The following is a 19,865-nucleotide window of genomic DNA, read 5'->3' as shown; positions in this document are numbered from 1 at the left end:
GGGGTGGCTTTGGCTCAGTAGGTAGAACAGGTTCGAATAACTGCTACGACTGTCCGCATGTCGAAGTGTCCTTGGGCAAGACACTGAACCCTTATTTGCTCTCAGTGGGCCTGGGAGCGCCTCGCATGGCAGCAGTCGCCCATTGGTTTATGAATGTGTGTGTGAATGCGAGGCTTTTTTAATGCATCTCAAGATCCAATAACATTAACCTTGCTGGTTGCATTCCGTCACCGAAGAGCATTGACGTCCGTATTATTGGGGGGCTTTTATTTTGAAAGTGGCTTTCGCCGCGAGTTGGCGACTTATTACCGTAATGCCGAATATGATCAAAATTAGGGGCGGCTGGCATACTGCAGTCCTTAAAAATATGACAACCATTGGAGGGTTGTCATGTAAGCACAGACCACTTCCCAATGAGCAATAAACTACACGAATCAAGCGTGTGAGTGATTCTTGTTATTGTTACGTTTTCAAATGCATTGCGGAAGCTTCCTGTGCAGCAGCTAACACGGTAGCATCTGTTATGCTAGCACGGGGAATGTGTCGGTCACGTGACCTTCGCCGTGCTGGTTCCACTCCAACCAACAGCCGCCGCGGAAGCTGGACAACTGTCGTCAACTTGAGGCTCATCTGGTGTTTCTAAAATAAACACGGGGGGCGGGGGGACTCTAAAGGGTGGCTAAACACAAGCAGCATCCCCCACCATGGCGTCTCCGCTCAAAGTGTGCATCGTCGGATCCGGAAACTGGTGAGTTTGAAAGATTTGAGAATCGCGCGACAGCGATGACGAGAAACTGTTTTCAAGGCGTTAGATTCAGCGCTTTAGTGCTCGCTTTCTTCAATTGGAGCTTGACTGAAGTAAGTGGGCAGTTTACGGTATGTATTGCATTATCATCAACAGTGACAGGAAGTACACAAGTACCTTTGAGCTGATGGCGGATACTACAACCTGTACTTAAAAAGCATTAGTCGAGGTGTGTGGTAACACCCAAATTTGCAGAAAATATATTTTTTTAAAAGACTATGCCATATACTCTATATTAATGTATACTGCATAGGCATTCCTTCTTTGCCAGAGCTTTGGGTAGCAGTGGGTTATGGAGTAAATTAAACCAATGGCAAAACTCCCCTCTGCTTTGTTTCTAGGGGCTCAGCCATCGCCAGGATCATTGGAAATAATGCCAGGTCATTGCAGCATTTTGCGACCACCGTGAAGATGTGGGTGTTTGAAGAAAATATTAATGGTCGAAAGCTCACTGACATTATCAACACTGAGCATGAGAATGTCAAGTACCTGCCAGGATACAAACTGCCTGATAATGTGGTAAGACAATTGTCTTTTCAGAATCATCTTTATTTGCCAAGTATGTCCAAAAAACACACAAGGAATTTGTCTCCGGTAATTGGAGCCACTCTAGTACAACAACAGACAGTCAATCGACAGAGGTAATGCCGGTACATTTTTTTTTTTTTTTTTTTTTTTTTTTTTTTTTTTTACAACTGTGCAAAAAGATGCAGAGTCCTCTAGCACTTAGAGCAGTTCGAATGACTAATATTGCAATAGTCCGCACCATTGTGCTAAGGGCGCCGAGACTTCAAGTGAGTAGTGCGATAATCTGGGACAATGTTGATTGTGCAAATGTTGCAGATACTCCTCAATCAGTGTGCAAATGGAGCAGTTGCTACTCTGGCATGAGTGGCCGGTATTGGTCAACAACAGATATGCAAATAGTGCAGCATGGCGAGACTACTACAGTGAGTGCACGAGTAATATATAATTGGCCTGACAGAAGTGTGACAACAAACTCAAGAAAAAATAATTGCCAGCATGTTGCAATGGAATTGTAGGTTAGGTGTTTAAGAAGTTGATTGAAAGAGGGAAGAAGCTGTTGGAATGTCTGCTAGTTCTAGTTTGGATTGTAGCGCCTACCTGAAGGAAGGAGCCGGAAGAGCTGGTGACCGGGATGTGGAGGGTCCGAGAGGATTTGGCACGCTCTTGTCTTAGTTCTGGCAGCATGCAAGTCCTCAAGGGTGGGTGGGGGTACTGACAATCCTTTCAGCATTGATTGTCCGTTGCAGTCGGAGTTTGTCCTTTTTTGTAGCAGCACCAAACCAGACTGTGATGGAAGAACACGGGACTGATTCGATGACCGCTGTGTAGAACTGCCTCAGCAGCTCCTGTGGCAGGCCGTGCTTTCTCAGAAGCCGCAGGAAGTACATCCTCTGCTGGGCCTTTTTGAGGACGGAGATGATGTTGATCGGCCACTTCAGGTCCTGAGAGACTGTAATTCCCAGGAACTTGAAGGTCTCGACAGATGACACAAGGGAGCTGGACAGCGTGAGGGGCAGCTGTGGCGAAGGATGCCTGCTGAAGTCCATGATCATCTCAACAGTCTTGAGCGTATTCAGCTCCAGGTTGTGTCGGCCGCTCCACTTCCTGTCGATATGCAGACTTGTCACCGTCCTTGATGAGGCCGATGTCAGTGGTGTCATCTGCAAACTTCAGGAGTTTGACAGCTGGGTGCGTTGAGGTGCAGTCGTTCATGTAGAGAGAGAAGAGCAGCGGAGAGAGGACACAACTTGGGGCGCCCCAGTGCTGATGCTGCGTGTAGATGAGGTGGCCTCACCTGCTGTGTCCTGCCCGTCAGGAATCTGTAAATCCACTGGCAGATGGCAAGTGAGACACTGAGCTGGAGAAGCTTGGAGGAAAGGAGTTCAGGGATGATCGTGTTGAACGCTGAGCTGAAGTCCACGAAGAGGATCCTCGCGTAGGTCCCTGCACTGTCGAGGTGTTCTAGGATCAAGTGCAGTCCCATGGTGACTGCATCATCCGCAGACCTGTTCACTCGGTAGGCAAACTGCAGGGGGTCCAGCAGGGGGCCTATGACGCTCTTGAGGTGGTCCAGCACGAGACGTTCAAAGGACTTCATGACCACAGATGTCAAGGCGACAGGCCTGTAGTCATTTAGACCCGAGATTGTAGGTTTCTTAGGGACTGGAATGATGGTGGAGCGTTTGAAACAGGATGGTACTCCGCACAGTTCCAGAGATCTATTGAAGATCTGTGTGAAGACTGGAGCTAGCTGGTCGGCGCAGACTTTGAGGCAGGATGGGGACACATGGTCTGGGCCTGCTGCTCTGTTAATCTTTTGTTGTTTGAAGATGCGTCTCACATCCTGTTCGCGGATGGTTAACGCAGAAGTCGGTGGTGTGATAGTGGTCGGTGTTGCGGCTGGGTGGGTGTGGGGTGTGAAAGTGTCCTTTTCAAATCTGCAGTAGAAGGTGTTCAAGTCGTTGGCTAGTGTGCTATTGTTCTGAGCTTGGGGGGATCGTCGCTTGTAATTAGTCAGCGATTGGAATGCATGCCAGACTGATTTAGAGTCGTTAGCGCTAAACTGTTTTTCCAACCTTGCTGCATAGTTCCTCTTTGCAATGTTAATTTCTTTAGTCAGCAGGTTTCGAGCGCGATTATACAGGGCCCTGTCCCCGCTTTGATATGCGCCCTCCTTAGCTTGGCGAAGCTGCTTAAATTTGGCAGTGAACCACGGCTTGTTGTTGTTGAAAGTGCAAAATGACTTTGTTGGTACACAAACCTCTTCGCAGAAACTGATATAGGATGTGACAGTGTCCGTATATTCATCCAGGCTGCCAGCTGAATTTTCAAAGACACTCCAGTCTGTGCAGTCTAAACAGCTTTGAAGTTCCATCTTTGCTTCATTGGTCCACTTTTTCACTGTTTTCACTGTAGGCTTCGCGCATTTAAGTTCTTTCCTATATGTCGGTATTAAGTGAAGTAAGCAGTGATCAGACGAGCCCAGTGCTGCACGAGGTTTGGCACATTTATTAGCGTAGTATAGCACTGGTCCAAAATGTTATTTTCCTTGGTAGGACAGTCGATGTGCTGCTTGTATTTAGGGAGTTCGTGGTTGAGTTTAGCTTTGTTAAAGTCCCAGAGAATAATGAGGAGTGAGTCCGGGTGTTTTTTTTTTTTTTTTTCAATTTCGTTTACTCTGCTTTATTTTACACTCTCCTGTCAACTTAAAATCAATGGGTATCACTCACATGCAGCTACAGTGTTTCAAGTTGAGGTGTCCCTCTCAATCCTGAACAATGTCATCTCTCCCCAGAGTGCCTCCTCTCCTACCCTAACAATTCTCATTCAAATTAGATTAGTTTAGATAACCTTTATTCGTCCCACACTGGGAAAACTTACATATTTGAGCAGCACCAAGATACAGAAACTAAAAAAAAAAAAAAAAGACCGCATACAAGGAGGACACAGAAAATGTACTAAATCACCAAATCATATCATGGTATTCATTTGAATATGTATCTTTTCTACGCTGACAGGTTGCTGTTCCTCAGCTCCGTGATGCTGCAGAGGGAGCAGACCTTCTGGTGTTTGTGGTGCCCCACCAGTTCATCAGGAAACTGTGTGAGGAGATGGTGGGCTGTGTTCCAGCCAAAGCTCGGGGAATCACACTCATTAAGGTAATAGTAATAATTCCTCTTTAATACTAAACTGCAAAGAGTTTAGCCCTCACACTGACAGTGGCTAGTTGGCTCAAACTACGGCACATTAACACCACCCACCCACCCACTTGGGGTGTTGCAAGATGTGTTAGATTGGCACATTCCAGTGAGTGAGTTTTAACTTCATACACTGCTAGACAAGTCCTGATGCTCTCACACAAGATGTGGACCGACTAATCAGCCGTTTTACCATTTGTAGGGATATGTTACAAGTGTGCAAAGAGTCTGTGCCCATACGTTTAGAAATGGGAAAACAAAAGTGAACCATCAATACCAAGAAATACTATACGCTCAAGGTCCTCAAAAACTCTAGTTACTCTACATGTGTTATGCTGTTGGAAAACAGGGTCTGCAGTTTTTGATACAAGATATTTAGCAATTTCAAATTATTTTGTTTGTATTTCTCTAGGGCATTGAACCCAAAAGACTGTGGTTATCTTACTTGGGATATGAAGACTTTATTGTAGTAGATGCATTATCAATTTAAAAAAATAAATAATTATACAATAAAATAACAGCTTCAAATAACAGCTTCAAAATTACTTTGTTGATACTGTCATTATCGAACTGTATTACAGTACTCTAGTGGCAACCTCAAAACACCAGTATTTGTTATACTGATGGTAAGCTATGGCCTAACCTTAAATCACCAGGTGTCAAACTCAAGGCCTGAGGGCCGGATCCGGCCCGTCACATTATTTTATGTGGCCCGCGAATGTAAATCATGTGCATCGACTTCGTTTCTTGCTAAAATGACAAAATTGCTAATTGTCTTTTAAAAAGACTAAGCTTTTTTTTGCCAATCCCCCCTTTAAAGTAATAATAGTTGAACAGTTTTTAAATGATTTCAAAACTAGTTATGAATCAATTTGTTGTGTATATGTTATAATATGCAGCGATCATATATTTATATGGGTTCACAGTCATAACGGCCCTCTGAAGGAAACGATAACTACGATGTGGCCCGTGATAAAAATGAGTTTGACACCCCTGCTTTAAATGATCAGATGAAATCTCTTTTGAGATTGTAGATTGTAGTTTTCAGTGGTGTAGAACTCTACTGCATTATACAGAGAGTTGTTATTAATAGTTGTGTGTATCTGAAATATTAGACACAGCTGTCAGGATGCAGTGAAGTTTTACATTGCTGGAACCTACAACACCCTAATACTAAAAGTGCTGATCAAACCTAAGCTTTATTACCTCTGTGTCGGCAAAATCCTAGCGGCAGCTCTTGTATTGGATATCATTGTCATAATGATGTGGGTGTTTGGACAAAACAAAAAAAATATTACATTTTTTTTCTAAAAAGAAAATTAAGTACCCAAACAAAATTTAGAAACGATGAAGAAACAGCACTGGACAGTAGATACTCATTCCATAATATCTAATTAAGTTAGCCATTCAACAGATTTTGTTGTGTGCATATAAATCTGCAGGCTTAACAAAAAAAATTTTTTTAAATCATAATTGCTCTCTGATGTGACAGGCTGCCTACATTCTGATCAAGACTTGTTTGAGCTATTATCTATATTTTCACTGCTGCACTGATGATTGAATCTGAGATGAAAGCCACGACAACACTTAGCCAAACAAGGTGGGTGTGTGTGTGTGTGTGCGAGCGCGCACGCGTGTGTGAAAGAGAGCAAATTCTTTGCACTATCCAGGTTAGAAAGCTGATGAAAAAATTTGGACAGAGTCATTATTAGAGGGAGAGGCAGATTTATAGTGTGTGACTATTTCCAGTGGGTGCTGCACGACTGTGCAACACCACCACTAGGACACAGCTGTGTTTTTACTCCCATTACACTTATATAGGCAAGTTTTTGAAGTCTCTCTCAACAAGAAAAAATATATTACGTAGCTCAATTTGTCTGATATGCTATACTCATGCTTTATGAGGAATGGGACACATCCCCTTCATTTTCTCTTCTCTCAGGGGATAGATGAAGGTCCTGAGGGCCTCAAGCTGATCTCTGACATCATTAGAGAGAAGATGGGCATTGATGTCAGTGTTCTCATGGGTGCAAACATTGCCAACGAAGTTGCAGCTGAGAAGTTCTGTGAAACCACGATTGGTAAGCAGAACATCCCCTCCCGGTTAGAGGTTTTAGAACATTTTACCAGCTTTTTAAAAAAAATTGAAATGTATGCAGTTTTAAATTTCTCATCTTACTCTTAAATGAAAGCACGGAACAAATAAACTATTCAAGTTACAAAAGAAATCATGGAATCATGTATCCAACAAAAACATATTCTAAACCTTTGACACATTGAAGAAGCCACTTTGCACAGATGTAACAGCTGAACACAATTGTGGCATTATCTCCAAAATGAAAATCAAGTATTCTCCAGAAAGTTCTTCCAACTCTGTTATGGAAGTTTCCATAACTGTGTGGCTGTTCATTGGACTTGAAATAGTTTTAATAGAAAAATATAAACCTGGAAAAAAATTGCCGTGTTCTAAAACCTTTGACAGAGCGGTCCACCGGCCCCACCAAGGCGCCCCAAAAACCGCCCAGCCAGAGGAGGCCGCAGGGACCTAATGCCACCCCCCTAGCCCCCAATAATATCAAACACGTTTGATATTGTCGTGAGGCCAAGACTAGGACTGATCTAAAACAGCTGAGATTACTACTTTATACTAAAGGATTGAGATGATGGGAGCGTGCTGTGACTATATTTCCTTCTGACTTTCAGTTTTTAGTCTGTGACTGTGAAAATTGTTAGGTGTAAGCCCAGCATTCGATGTGTTAAGGTGTTTTAAAGCTGACTTTTAATTCAGGACAATCAAAAGATACAAGACTCTTCTTGGAAATACCTGATCTGTGTTGTAATTTTTAAAAAGGTAATTTCATTGTAGATGTCTTTGTGTATACTAATACACTTGCAGGCAGTAAAATTCTGGAGAATGGTCTACTATTCAAGGAGCTCCTGCAGACTCCCAACTTTCGGATCACAGTGGTGGATGATGCAGATACCGTGGAGTTGTGTGGAGCTCTGAAGGTACACATAATTTTGTTACAAGTCCTCAGACATTCAGGTGCAGTTATATTTCAAAATAATGACTTAGATCAACTGATCCACTACTGTACGACCTCAAAAGGTGATCTCATTTCCGAGGGGTCTGTAGGGGTCTGGTCTTTTGCAGTGTTCACATACGCTGACTAATGGCTCTGAGTTTGTTTGAAAAATGTGACAACAGCCTTAGTGTTTCCCCACTCTGTCCATCCAATATCTATAGCTGTAGTCTGGACCCTATTCAATCAGACACTGGGCAATGCATTGCATCATCAAAAAGGAGAGCACGGGCTAATCCAACATCTGTGAATTTACTTGAGACAGTCGCATGTATGGCCTCCACATGCCTGTATGTTCGTGATGATCTGAAAGATGGTCTCCTGGGTGAATCCCTTCCTGGATCTGGATCAGGGCATCAGTAGTGCTTAGATAAGGAATGTCATAAGGAATGCGACCCGCGAGCCAGAACCGGCCCATCAGGGTGTCCAATCTGGCCTGTATTGATGATTTTTGCAGTCTTAAACTTAAGAGAACACACTAACTGCATTCTAAAAAAAATATAATAAGCTGTTGTTGCTGTTTTCCAATTGAGGTCGCACTGATACTACATTACTGTGAAAATGATGAAATAATACTACCTACCCTTTTGTGTGTCCACTAACACGTCTTGTATGTATTTTTATGTGTACATTTACAAGGCAGGGGATAACTGCACACTCTTTCTGCAAAGTTTCTACTTTGGTTTATAGGGTGTGATTAGTCAGTTGAAGTTGTCAAGATTTCCAGATTATTGTGGAAATTATGGAAATTTAAAATGTTTTCTAGATCTTGTTTTACAATGGGTACATATAGATCCACTGTGATCTGTAAGTGGCCCATGTGTAAATGAAAAACTGATTCATGATATTGTTAAAATTGCACACATTTTTGTTTAGAAATTTCAGATTGCTCGTATGATTTACAACAAGACATTATTCAGATGTGGATTTTCTGTATTTTCAGACTGTACTTGTACGTATTTGCACAAAAATAATGGTAGCATTATGGAATAGTCGTTATTTAAAGCTTATTAGGCCACAAATACTGCCCTGGCCCATTTGAAATCAAATTGGAGTGAATGTGGCCCCTGAACTAAAAATGGCTTTTGCCCCTTTTCCATTGTACCGGTTCTACCCCCAACCATGCAGCCTCGCTCTCTTGGGCGGTGTGACAACAGACAAGGTTGGCGGATACTCTTATTAAATACCGTATGAGCTGGTGAAAACCAATGGTGACTTCAATATATCCAAGGACCAAGTGGACAAAGTTGTTGTTATAAACAATGACTATCTGACATTGCTTTTGAATTATGGTTCAACATAATTATTTTAAAAAACAAACTCATGAAACAGGCCTGGACAAAAATGATGGAACCTCTAGAAAAGATTGAAAATAATTTGACGATAGGCACATGTTAAAACAAGGTGTGTCCTTCGATTAGCATCACAGGTGTCTTCAAACTTGTAATCGGTCAGTCGGCCTTTTTAAACGGTGACAAGTAACCACTGTGCTGATTGGTGACATGTTGTGTACCACACTAAACATGGACCAGAGTGAAAAGAGAGAAAATTATGGACAAGCACGTTAATGATAAAGGCTATAAGACCATCTGCAAGCAGCTTGCTGTTCTTGTGACTACAGTTGTACATATTTATTCAAAAATATTAGATCCACGGGTCTGTAGCCAACCTCCTTGGACCTGACAACAGGAAGAACATTGATTACAAATTGAAGAGCTGGGTAATATGAATGGTAAAGTTGAACTCCAAGGTCAAGGTATATCAGTGTCAGATAGCACAATCTGTCGTTGTTTGAGCCAAAGTGGACTCTATGGGAGATGTTCAAGGTGGACATCACTGTTGAAAGTGATTCATAAAAAAGCAAGACTGGAATTTGCCAAACTGCATGTTGACAAGGCAGTGGGAGAATGTCCGATGGACAGATGAGACAAAACTGGACCTTTTGGGCAAGGCACATCAGCACTAGGCTCGCAGATGCAAAAAATTTAGCATACCAAGAAAAGAACACTGTCCCTACTGTGAAACATGGATGAGGCTCTGTTATGTTCTGGGGCTGCATCGCTACATCTGGCACAGGGTGTCTTAAATCTGTGCAGGGTATAATAAAATCTCAAGACGATCAAGGTATTCTAGAGAGAAATGTGCTGTCCAGTGTCAGAAAGCTTGGTCTCAGTCGCAGGTCATGGGTCTTGCAACAGGATAGTGACACAAAACACACAGTTACAAACACCCAAGATGCCGTTTGGAGAAAGCACCCTTCAAACGTGAGACAACTGGAGCAGTTTGCTCATGTCTGGTTTGGTGCTGCTACAAAAAAGGACAAACTCCGATTGCAACGGACAATCAAAACTGCTGAAAGGATTGTCGGTACCCCCCTACCCAGCATTGAGGACTTGCACGCTGCCAGAACTAAGACAAGGGCGTGCAAAATCCTCTCTGACCCTCCGCACCCCAGTCACCAGCTCTTCCAGCTCCTTCCCTCAGGTAGGCGCTACCGATCAATGCAAACTAGAACTAGTAGACATTCCAACAGCTTCTTCCCTCTTGCGATCAACTTCTTAAACACCTAACCTATAATTCCATTACAACAAGCTGGCAATTTGTTTGACTTGAGTTCGTTGTCACATTTCTGTGGGGCCAATTATGTATTACTCGTGCACTCACTGTAGTTGTCTCGCCATGCTGCACTATTTGCATATACTGGCCACTCATGCCAGAGTAGCATCTGTTCCATTTGCACATTGATTGAAGAGTATCTGTAACATTTGCACAACCAACATTGTCCCAGATTATCGCACTACTCGTCACTTTAAACCGCATACACTCCTTGAAGTCTCAGCGCCCCTTGCACAATGGTCATTGCACCGGTATATTGCAATATTAGTCATTCGAACTTCTCTAAGTGCTAGAGGACTCTGCATCTTTTTGCACAATTGTTTTTTGTCAATGTCTCTGTCTCCAAAGTGTTCTGTAAATTGTTCTGTTGTACTAGAGCGGCTCCAACTACCGGAGACAAAGTTCCTTGTGTGTTTTGGACATACTTGGCAAATAAAGATGATTCTGATGAAGACTGGGTCAAAATACATGCTGAGAGGTGCAAAAGTCTCATTGAAAGTTACAAAAATTGTTTGATTGCAGTGATTGCCTCAAAAGTGTATGCAACAAAATATCAAGTTAAGGGTACCATAATTTTTGTCCAGGACTGTTTCATGAGTTTGTTTTTTAAAATAATTCTGTTGAACCACAATTCCAAAGCCAATGTCTGATTTTCATTAAAAAAAATTATTACTTTTTGTCAGATTCAAGTTATTTCTGTGACCACTGTGGTTTTTTTCATCAACAGAGAGGTACCAACAATTTTGTTCACGTGTGTATCTATACCCACACTCGATTGTTTGTGTGTGATACGGCAAACATTCTGTCCATGGCACGTGCCATGGATGTAGAGGAACTGCACCTGACAAACCTCCGTGGGCTGTGATACCACCTCTTTCCACATCTTTTGGCTAGTAAAAATGCAAAGTTATTAAGGATGAAAAGAGGGAAAAGGTCTGTGGCCACCACTGTCTCCACCAGATCTATCATTATTACCACCCTAATGAACGAAGTGGAAAAGGCTCTGACTGCCTGTCCTTCTCCACTCTATTGTCAGGTCAATGGTACAATGGTACAATGATACAACGCTACAACAACATTCTGGATGTATTAAGTGATAAAACTACTTAAAACTGAATCAAACCAAAAAGTTAAAATGCATAGAAGGGTTTAAGGCATAGAATGTGAACTGGATTCAACATATTTTTTAACTGGACGGGCATATTCACATCTTTTTGTAATTCTTCTTTGTTTTGCAAGAAAATTCCATACTGCTCTGAAGAAAAAGGTTGATTACATCATGGTACTGTAAACTAATCAGAAAACTATTTGTCTTCTCATCTGGGTCAGAACATTGTGGCAGTGGGTGCAGGTTTCTGCGATGGGATGCGTTGTGGTGACAACACAAAGGCGGCTGTGATACGTCTGGGCCTGATGGAAATGATAGCGTTCGCCAAACTCTTCTCTAAGGATGACACCGTTTCCACAGCAACCTTCCTCGAGAGCTGTGGTGTAGGTGACCTTATTACGACCTGCTACGGTGGCCGAAATCGACGGGTGGCGGAGGCCTTTGCCACCTCGGGGAAGGTAGGTAGACACCATAAAACTGGTAGATACTGGACACACAATCTCACGTTCAAATTTTCTTTTGAGTGTTTGAAGTAAAAGTAATGAATGACTTTAATCTGTGTTTCCCACACCCACCACACCTCCCAAGAGCATTGAGGAGCTGGAGAAGGAGATGTTGAATGGTCAGAAGCTCCAGGGTCCTGCTACCTCAGCTGAGGTTTACAACATACTCAAGCAGAAGGGTCTGGTGGACAAGTCAGTGTTCATCTTTTTTCTTTACCAACCATCTGTATTGAAGTGTCCCTTGCAAATTTGATCATTTAATTAAGTACCGTATTAAAAGGCACAGTCACAGTTACGGGGTCTATTTCTGTATTTAACACATACATAAGGCGCACCGTATTAATGGGCGCAGGCATGGTAAAACATACACTAGCTTAAAACATACGCTAGCATGTATGCTAGCGTATGTTTTTAAAAAGGCAGCGGGAGCAAAACTGAGTTTGGTTGTACTTTATTGAAGTATTTAACAATGTACTCACGTTATTTTTTTATCAATCCTCATCCACAAATCCATCAAAGGCCTCATCTTCTGTATCCGAAATGAACAGCTGGGCAAGTTCTCCATCAAACATGCCGGGTTCTCCCTTGTCATTGTCGGAGTCAGTCTCGTTGCCGGGGGGCTGTTCAGCAATGATGCCGGCTTTCGCGAAAGCTCGGAGACAACAGTCAAAGCAGATACCTTAGCCCAGGCATCCACAACCGATTCAAATATGGTGGCGTAACTTGCCCGGCGCTTCGTCTTCTTGACTTGGCGAAGCTCGTTTTCCTGCTTCCTCCACTTGCGAACCATGGATTCGTTGATCTTGAATTCTTTCGCGGCTGCTCGATTCCCATGTTCCTCCGCGTAACTGATAGCTTGCAGTTTAAACTGTGCTTCGTAAAAGCGTGTCTCTTCGTAGGTGCAATTTTCGTGGGTCCTTAGCCAAACCGATGTTGTTTTGCACAATGCACATACCTGCGCTATATACCTACTGGGGGCGTGCCTTTAGCGTCCTCTGTCGCGCGCACCCTTTCTCCTTTAACATCCGCATGCTGTCCTCAGTCACGTCTGCCTTTCCTCTATATAAGCAGCGTGTCGGCAAGAAATGCTCCCAGTCAGTCAAGCTCAGCGTTCATCAAAGTCACACAACAACATTTACAGATTTTGGAACTCGGTGCAAACGCATTATAAGGTTCCCCGTCCATTTTGGAGAAAATTTAAGACTATTGACTATCCACTATTACTGTTTTTCCTTCCCCTTCAGATATCCAATCTAACACTCTATTTTCCTCTCTCCAGGTTTCCTCTTTTTTCAGCAGTCTATCATATTTGTTTTGAGGGGAAACCAGTCCAGGAGATGATCTCTTGTCTGCAGAGCCACCCAGAGCACATGTGATACGGGATGGACAAGTCAGGATATTTTCCTGCTAATCATTTCTTTCTTGAGCATGATAAAAAACACTGTCCTTTTTATGTTATGCTACAGGGCAAGTAACGTGAATCACTGGTCAAAATGGCCACTCTATTGACGGGCTTTGTAAATGGATCAAATCGTGTATATTCCAGTGTACTTACCCAAGCTATATTAAGCTTACAAAGAAGTGTACACATAGACTAAAGGCAGTAACAGAGCGAGAGGATAGCATGACCACATATTTACTAAACTTGACCAACAAATCACCAAATTACTCCTACAGATGTGGTTTGCTTTTTAGTTTTTTTTAAGAGATTGACTTCTTTTTATAATAAACATTTTCTACACATTTTATTACAGAATCATTTGTGCATTTATAAGGGATATCAGGAAGAATTAAAAAAACAACAACAATGCAAATGTCTTTGTCAGTTTGTTGCAGTAAGATTCATGTTATTGTTGCAAGATGTGTGAGCATTCATTGCGCTATACTAACCCACTTTTGCTTAGACCCTTGAGGTTTTTATTATTATTATTATTATTTTTTCCAGGACAATTTGTCAGCATTATCACATATCTCTTCCACTACAATCCCCAAATTCTCAGGTCTGGATTAAAGCTGTTAAAAAAATAAATAAATAAAAATAAATTTAAAAAATTCACTCTTTGATTCATTGACTGAATGAAACGTTTCAAGCTTGTTTTGCAAGAAGGCATTCTCACCTTAAAGCTTTCACAATAATTTGCACTCACTCCCAAATTTATGTTTAAAGCTTGTTTGACAGAATTGTGAGTCAGTAACAGTGGTGGTAATGTATGTATGCTCATGACCACTAAAACACCAGCTGTTATTCCACTGCCAGACCGATGGTACGTAGTTGTCTTATGGATTTATTTTATGTCCTGGACTGAATAACAACAACTAAGCCATTTTAATTTAGAATGCGATATGTATGATTTTTGTCTCTTTATGCCTTTACTGCTACTCAGGAAATCAGTGTTTCAATGTTGCGTATCTTAAAATGCATCTTAACAACAGAGAAAACAATAAAGGTATAATATGAGAAGTGTGGTCCTGATTGCATCCCATGAATAAGTTTCTGGGATCTGGCTTTCCTAATACTTTTTATCTGAGCGTTGTCATTAAAATAATCATGTAACTACTGTTACTTGAGTTAGATTAAGCCTCTGTTACAGAAATGTTCTGACACATTTTTTGTTGTTTGTGTTTTCAGTAGTTTCCCAGGATGTGCTAAAATTTACAAGTTATCACTTGTTTATTTTGGTTACTCTTGTGGGCTAATGACTTTCTTTTTTTACTACAACTCATTTGATTTGAATAATAATAATATATACATATGTCCCATTAAACATGTAGTAATATCCACAACAGATTCCTTCCTTTACAGCATTTGTCAAGTTTTGCCTGCCACATTATTATGTGGCCCACTAAAGCAAATAAAGTTTGTCTGCGTGGTTTTTCTTGCAAAATGGATTTTGGTGTTTTTCATTTTGGCAGAAAAGCTGTACTGAAATTGCTATTATTCTTCACTTTTGATTGATGAATTGAGCATTTTTTCCCAAAATCTCTTAACATAAATTGAGCAGTCGTATTTATATGTGGTTGTCACTCTTTTCCTTAACTTCTGAATTCAAATTCAGTTTGTTTAAAATTATATATAACAATGAAATGCAGGCGCAATTGTGTATATGTAATAATATGATGAGGTTATTGTGATTGCATATGATTTTCACCGCCATAATGGCCCTCTGAAGGAAACAATACCATGATGTGGCCTGTGTTGAAAATGAGTTTGGCACCCCTGCTTTCCAGGATTTCTGTTAGTTATTTTGATCCATTTTGTACATGATTTCCCACATTCTCAAGGACTGACCAACATGAAACTGTCATCCATCCATTTCATATACAATACTGTATTGCTTGTTCAGGATCACGGTGAACTTATTCAGAAGTTGTTTTTTTTATTTAAATAAACTGAAAAATAAATATTCAGTCAAGAGTAGGTTTTTTTTCCCACTACAGTATCCCACTCAGCATTTATTGCCTTATCATCATCCTTATTTTATTGTAGCCTACTTTAACAAAGAGGTCGACATCGGGGGGGAAAATGGATAAATAGAAACTGTTTCTTCAATAAAATAAAAAAAATTGAAATTCAAATACTTTTTACTTGTCCACAGAAACGTTAATGCAGTGCAGTGCTGTATCACTGTATGGCGGTACTCCAGTCCAGCTGATGTCAATAAAGGACGATTATTTCGCCGTAGAAGAAACCGAAGACTGAGGCACCAGGCAGGCAGCTAAAGCTAATATCAGCACCAGGCAAGGCAAGCTGAAGCTAATATCAGCACCAGGCAAGGCAAGCTGAAGCTAATATCAGCACCAGGCAAGGCAAGCTAAAAGCACCAGGCAAGGCAAGCTCGTATCTGCTGCTGTGAACACAACAGTACTTTCCTCCTAAACTGTCAGTGGCAAATTTACTACTACCATTAAATGTGTCTTATTTAGTAACAACAGGATGAAATGGTATGTTCTCACAGCTAGGCGTGTTATTGAACCATATTGGAGCTATGATTTATTTGAGGCATTTATTTCTGTAACGCAGCAAACAACCGGAATGACGGTTGCACTTATTACATAATGCTGTTTTTACTGGCGTGCATTGTGAGAATGTTTAAGAAAATAACGTCCATGTCAAACGTTGTTTATGTCCGACTGTCATCTCCTTGTCGATGCCATGATTACTAAACATACTGGTTGCCATTTGAGGCGTACTAGTAGAGCGACTGTGACTGTGCATGCTAGCAGGACAAAAGTGGCACTAGCAGTTGGGGGGGAACGTTAAAACGTCATTGTGCCTTTTTCTTCTACTATGCTATTCATGTGGAACAGCTTGAAGCTGGCATCAGGTGCAGGTGGAGATGGGCTTGGTTCAAGTTGGAGGCCAAAACAAAAAAAGCAAAGAAATTAGGCAAATTGAATTGTAATCATAATTTGTACATCAACATGTACTTGAGCAGTGTAAATAAATGATTTTCTGCATGAGGAAAATGTGTTTATTTTGCTTTATTGTCTTCCAGACTGCTTAATTTATGTTAAAATCAAAAACATTCTCTGCGGGGGTCCGGGGCATCCTCAGACCCCCCTGCCCCCTACAATGTTTTTGGTTTTTTTGTCACCTTTTTCATGCCTTTGGTGTTTGCATGTCTGCCTTTTCGTGATGAGCATTTGTGTTTGCACCATATTATGGCCACAAAGTTCAACATTGGTTTCGTGAGACCGTAACGCATTTCCCCACATGCATTTGGAAGACTTTAAGTGACTTCAGTGACACTTTTGCAAAGTGTTGCCGGGCTTGAATGTTTTTCCTTTTAAGATAACCCCAGTCTTGGCATATATGAACCCCATAGCCCAGATATATATGAAGAAGTAAGAAATGCTTGTGCTGTAAGATATGACTACAAAAGTGTCAGAAAAAGACTACTAGAACAGCTAAACTTAATTTTTTTTGTTCATCAGAGGCACTTTAAATGGTGGCAAGTGTGTGCTGAGTCCCATGAGTTTTAATGTGTGGTTAATTCTGAACAGAGCCACATCCATAATTGTGCACACTTGTGCAGCCACATTATTCTTTTTTTTTTCCAGTTGAGTTATACAGGTTATTGGCCACATTAATGGTGAGAAAAGTTTTGAAATGATTTATCTTTTTTGAGCGGGACGGTGTCCATCTGCCTCACAGTTCTGAGGACTCTGGTTCAAATCTGGCCTCGCCTGTGTGGCGTTTGCAGGTTTGCTCCGGGTACTCCGGTTTCCTTCCACATCCCAAAAACATGCATGGTAGGTTGATTAAAGACACTAAATTGCCTGTAGGTGTGAATGTGAAGAATTATTATTATTATTATTATATATTTTTTTTATATATGTGCCCTGCAATTGGCTGGCGACCAGTTCAGGGTGTACCCCGCCGCTCGCCCAAAAATCGCTGGGATATTCTCCAGCACGCCCGTGACCCTTGTGAGGAGAAGCAGTATGGAAAATGAATGAATGCTCTAATTTTTTTATATAACAAAAACCTGGAGTTTTGAACAGGGATGTGTAGACTTTTAATATTCACTGTATTGTCACTTCTGACGGCAGGACTGCTGATGGAGCGATTGCTGAGGTCATGAGCTGAAGTTCATTTGTGCAACGTACAGCATCAGCCATGTCTGTCCACTGTCTCCTGCGCTGTACCATCAGGTAACTTTGAGTGTGGTGGACTACTCAGCTGTAGCTCTAGAACAACAAAAATGCGAATGAGATGATAAGGATAGGGCAAAACAACTGGTGGCTTTTAACTCCAGAGCTCCATGAACTATAATTATGTCAAGATTATAGATATATTGCATAAACTTGTATGGCTTTGAAATAAAACAAGATTCGATTGTCGATTTTAATCTTAAACATAAGCGGATTCACCGACGCATGGCATGCCATGTACCATTGAACTCTGCATAAAATGAATTAGATACATTTTATGCAGAGTTCATGTATTTTGTTCAGGGCTTAACACATTAATTGTTAAATTTTTTTAATACTTGAAACCTATGGACATCACCCATGGACACACAAGTAGCCACCTTCAGTTGTTGTTTGTTTGTGGGTCTTTTCTCCCTTACCTTTGTTTTGACTTTCTCTGATGGAGCTCATTTTAAAATACACAGTATCCATCCATTATTTATATGGTTCATGTGATTATGTGGAAAACAAAGCCAGTTGACAAACAGTATTTGTAATTTGTGTTCGGTATTGCTATGCCACTTGTTGAAAAAGTTGTTCTGTGCATCTTTTTTTCTGTAGAGTAGAAAGAAAACATGTAGCCACACATTTATTCCTGCAGAGAGCTCTGTCTGGAGCAGACGCTGTCAATGCTCTAAGGCCATTTTACTTTGCTGTCCATCCTGACTTCTTTGGTCAATATCCCAGGGAACGGGTAAGTCTACAATTGTGAAGTCATTCATACACAATTTTTAGTTGCTTTGATTATGCAACAAATTCATAGTGATTTACTTATTAGACTTATGTGCCCTCGTGTAATTTAAGGTATAATCTTGATGATCTAATTCAGATGTTCTCTAACTTTGAAGCGTGGCAATCCCCACAATTGTAAGAAAATGGGTCAAGGTTCACTAATATTGGGGGGAAAAAAACAATCTTATACATATTTCTTTCGCTTTCCTTGAATTAATTTATTGTGCAAATAAAAAAAACAACTACCTTAATGGCATCTATGTAAAGAAGCTCATTGGCACTCAATTGCTTCATCAGAACAGTGCTTAAATATTTTACTGGACCTTTACATTAAATTAGTCTCAATTTCCAGTTAATTCCCATGAAAAAGGTTCACTTGAGAATATTTCCCAAATTCTCCAACATAAATTCCCATGGAAATTTATTGAAAAATTTCCACGTTTGCAGTGTGAGTGGCGATGAGCAATACAAAGTCTGTGCCAACTACCGCATATAGCAAGCGTTTTTCATTGCAGCCTGATCTACTGAATCTAGTCGATCACTTCCCGTTAGTGTGTCTTTTACACAGGCTTCATTCCGTCTCTGTTCGTACCTTGATACTACCTCCGAATGCAGAATATTGGTGGAACGACTTGGCCCTGCCATTCCATTTCAGTGTCGTTAATACTGAACAGCAAGGTGCAAAAAGTCACAAATAGTAATGTTTAATGATTAATTCGGTTAGCTTGCATTGGGTCCAAATTGGGCAGTGACCTACAAGACCAAACAGATGGAGCTGAGGTGACATAGCTAGTATGGCAGTTAGCACCCACTCTGTAATGCTCATCACCGGCACCAACAAGCCAGGACTGGAACCATAAAATTAGGAGCATCATGATGCCGTGGTGGAACACTGCTGAGTGACATTTTAGTAACCTTTGTGAAGACAGACTTCATGATACAGGTGTTGTATTGGTTCCTAGATGTAGTGACGTACCAAAGGATTTGTTCAACGATTGTATTTCTCATCATGCTGCTGGAGGCTGGTTCCATTATACAGTGCCATGAAGAAGTATTGGCCCCCTTCTCAAATTCTTATATTTTTGCATAGTTTCCCACCTTTAATGTTGAAGATTATCAGACAAATATAACCCAAGTGAACTAAAAATGCTGTTTTTAAATATTGATTTCATTTATTAAGGAAAAAAAAATATTCATAGTTACCTGGGCCTGTGTGAAAAAGTAATAGCCCCCTAAACCTAATAACTGGTTGGGACATGCTCAGCAACAGCAACTGAAATCAAGTGTTTTCCATAACTGGCAATGAGTCTTTCACATTTCGATGGAGATATTTTGGCCCACTCTTCCTTGCAGAATTGTTTGAATTCAGCAAAAATTGAGGATTTTCGAGCATGAACAGCCTTTTTAAGGTCATGCCACTGCATTTCAATCTGATTCAAATCTTGACTTTGACAAGGCCACCTAAAACCTTCAATTTGTTTTTGAAGCCTTTCAGAAGTTGACTTGCTGGTGTGTTTTGGATCGTTATCCTGTAGAACCCAAGTGCGCATCAGCTTGAGGTCACAAACTGATGACTGAGCATTATCCTTCAGGATTTTC

General features: G+C 41.1%; 2 protein-coding genes across 11 annotated transcripts in view; both read left to right on the top strand.

The window, feature by feature from the left end:
* The first annotated feature begins 302 nt into the window (after positions 1-302).
* Positions 303-15,248, top strand: gpd1l (glycerol-3-phosphate dehydrogenase 1 like). Of its 3 annotated transcripts, XM_061775422.1 has the most exons (9): positions 303-442; positions 531-748; positions 1,147-1,324; positions 4,351-4,491; positions 6,473-6,611; positions 7,427-7,539; positions 11,559-11,795; positions 11,926-12,032; positions 13,120-15,248. In XM_061775422.1, exons 2-9 carry the CDS (start codon positions 705-707, stop codon positions 13,214-13,216), a joined length of 1,056 nt encoding a protein of 351 aa, XP_061631406.1. In that variant the 5' UTR covers positions 303-442; positions 531-704; the 3' UTR covers positions 13,217-15,248. The 3 variants fall into 3 exon arrangements, with proteins under 3 accessions (XP_061631406.1, XP_061631405.1, XP_061631407.1); XM_061775421.1 differs by having other exon boundaries at positions 322-748; XM_061775423.1 differs by lacking the exon at positions 303-442 and having other exon boundaries at positions 732-858.
* Positions 15,249-15,354: 106 nt separating this feature from the next.
* Positions 15,355-19,865, top strand: part of tcaim (T cell activation inhibitor, mitochondrial) — a 33,926-nt gene continuing 29,415 nt past the window's right edge. For 2 of the 8 annotated variants that reach the window (XR_009788804.1, XM_061775413.1), the window contains exons 1-3: positions 15,355-15,642; positions 17,394-17,495; positions 18,096-18,228. Coding sequence is in view for 6 of the 8 variants with exons in the window: in XM_061775413.1 (XP_061631397.1) it covers positions 17,461-17,495; positions 18,096-18,228 (168 nt within the window). In the remaining 2 variants the exon portion in view is untranslated. Of the gene's footprint in view, positions 15,783-16,694; positions 17,094-17,393; positions 17,496-18,095; positions 18,229-19,865 lie in introns of those variants that run through there. The other 6 variants (XM_061775416.1, XM_061775417.1, XM_061775415.1 and 3 more) reach the window with 6 other exon arrangements.

Source organism: Phyllopteryx taeniolatus, chromosome 6 (genome assembly GCF_024500385.1).
Source record: "Phyllopteryx taeniolatus isolate TA_2022b chromosome 6, UOR_Ptae_1.2, whole genome shotgun sequence".
In the NCBI taxonomy this organism is placed as follows: Eukaryota; Metazoa; Chordata; class Actinopteri; order Syngnathiformes; family Syngnathidae; genus Phyllopteryx; species Phyllopteryx taeniolatus.
The sequence above is the reverse complement of the archived record's forward strand: the minus strand, read 5'-3'. Positions and strand labels throughout refer to the sequence as shown.

What these genes read in the sequence shown, in the direction of transcription:
- gpd1l (XM_061775422.1), top strand. Translation starts at nt 705, where the DNA reads ATGGCGTCTCCGCTCAAAGTGTGCATCGTCGGATCCGGAAACTG. An exon ending in AGTTGTGTGGAGCTCTGAAG is followed by an intron (nt 7,540 to 11,558) that starts GTACACATAATT and finishes CATCTGGGTCAG; the next exon opens with AACATTGTGGCAGTGGGTGC. An exon ending in CAGAAGGGTCTGGTGGACAA is followed by an intron (nt 12,033 to 13,119) that starts GTCAGTGTTCAT and finishes TCCTCTCTCCAG; the next exon opens with GTTTCCTCTTTTTTCAGCAG.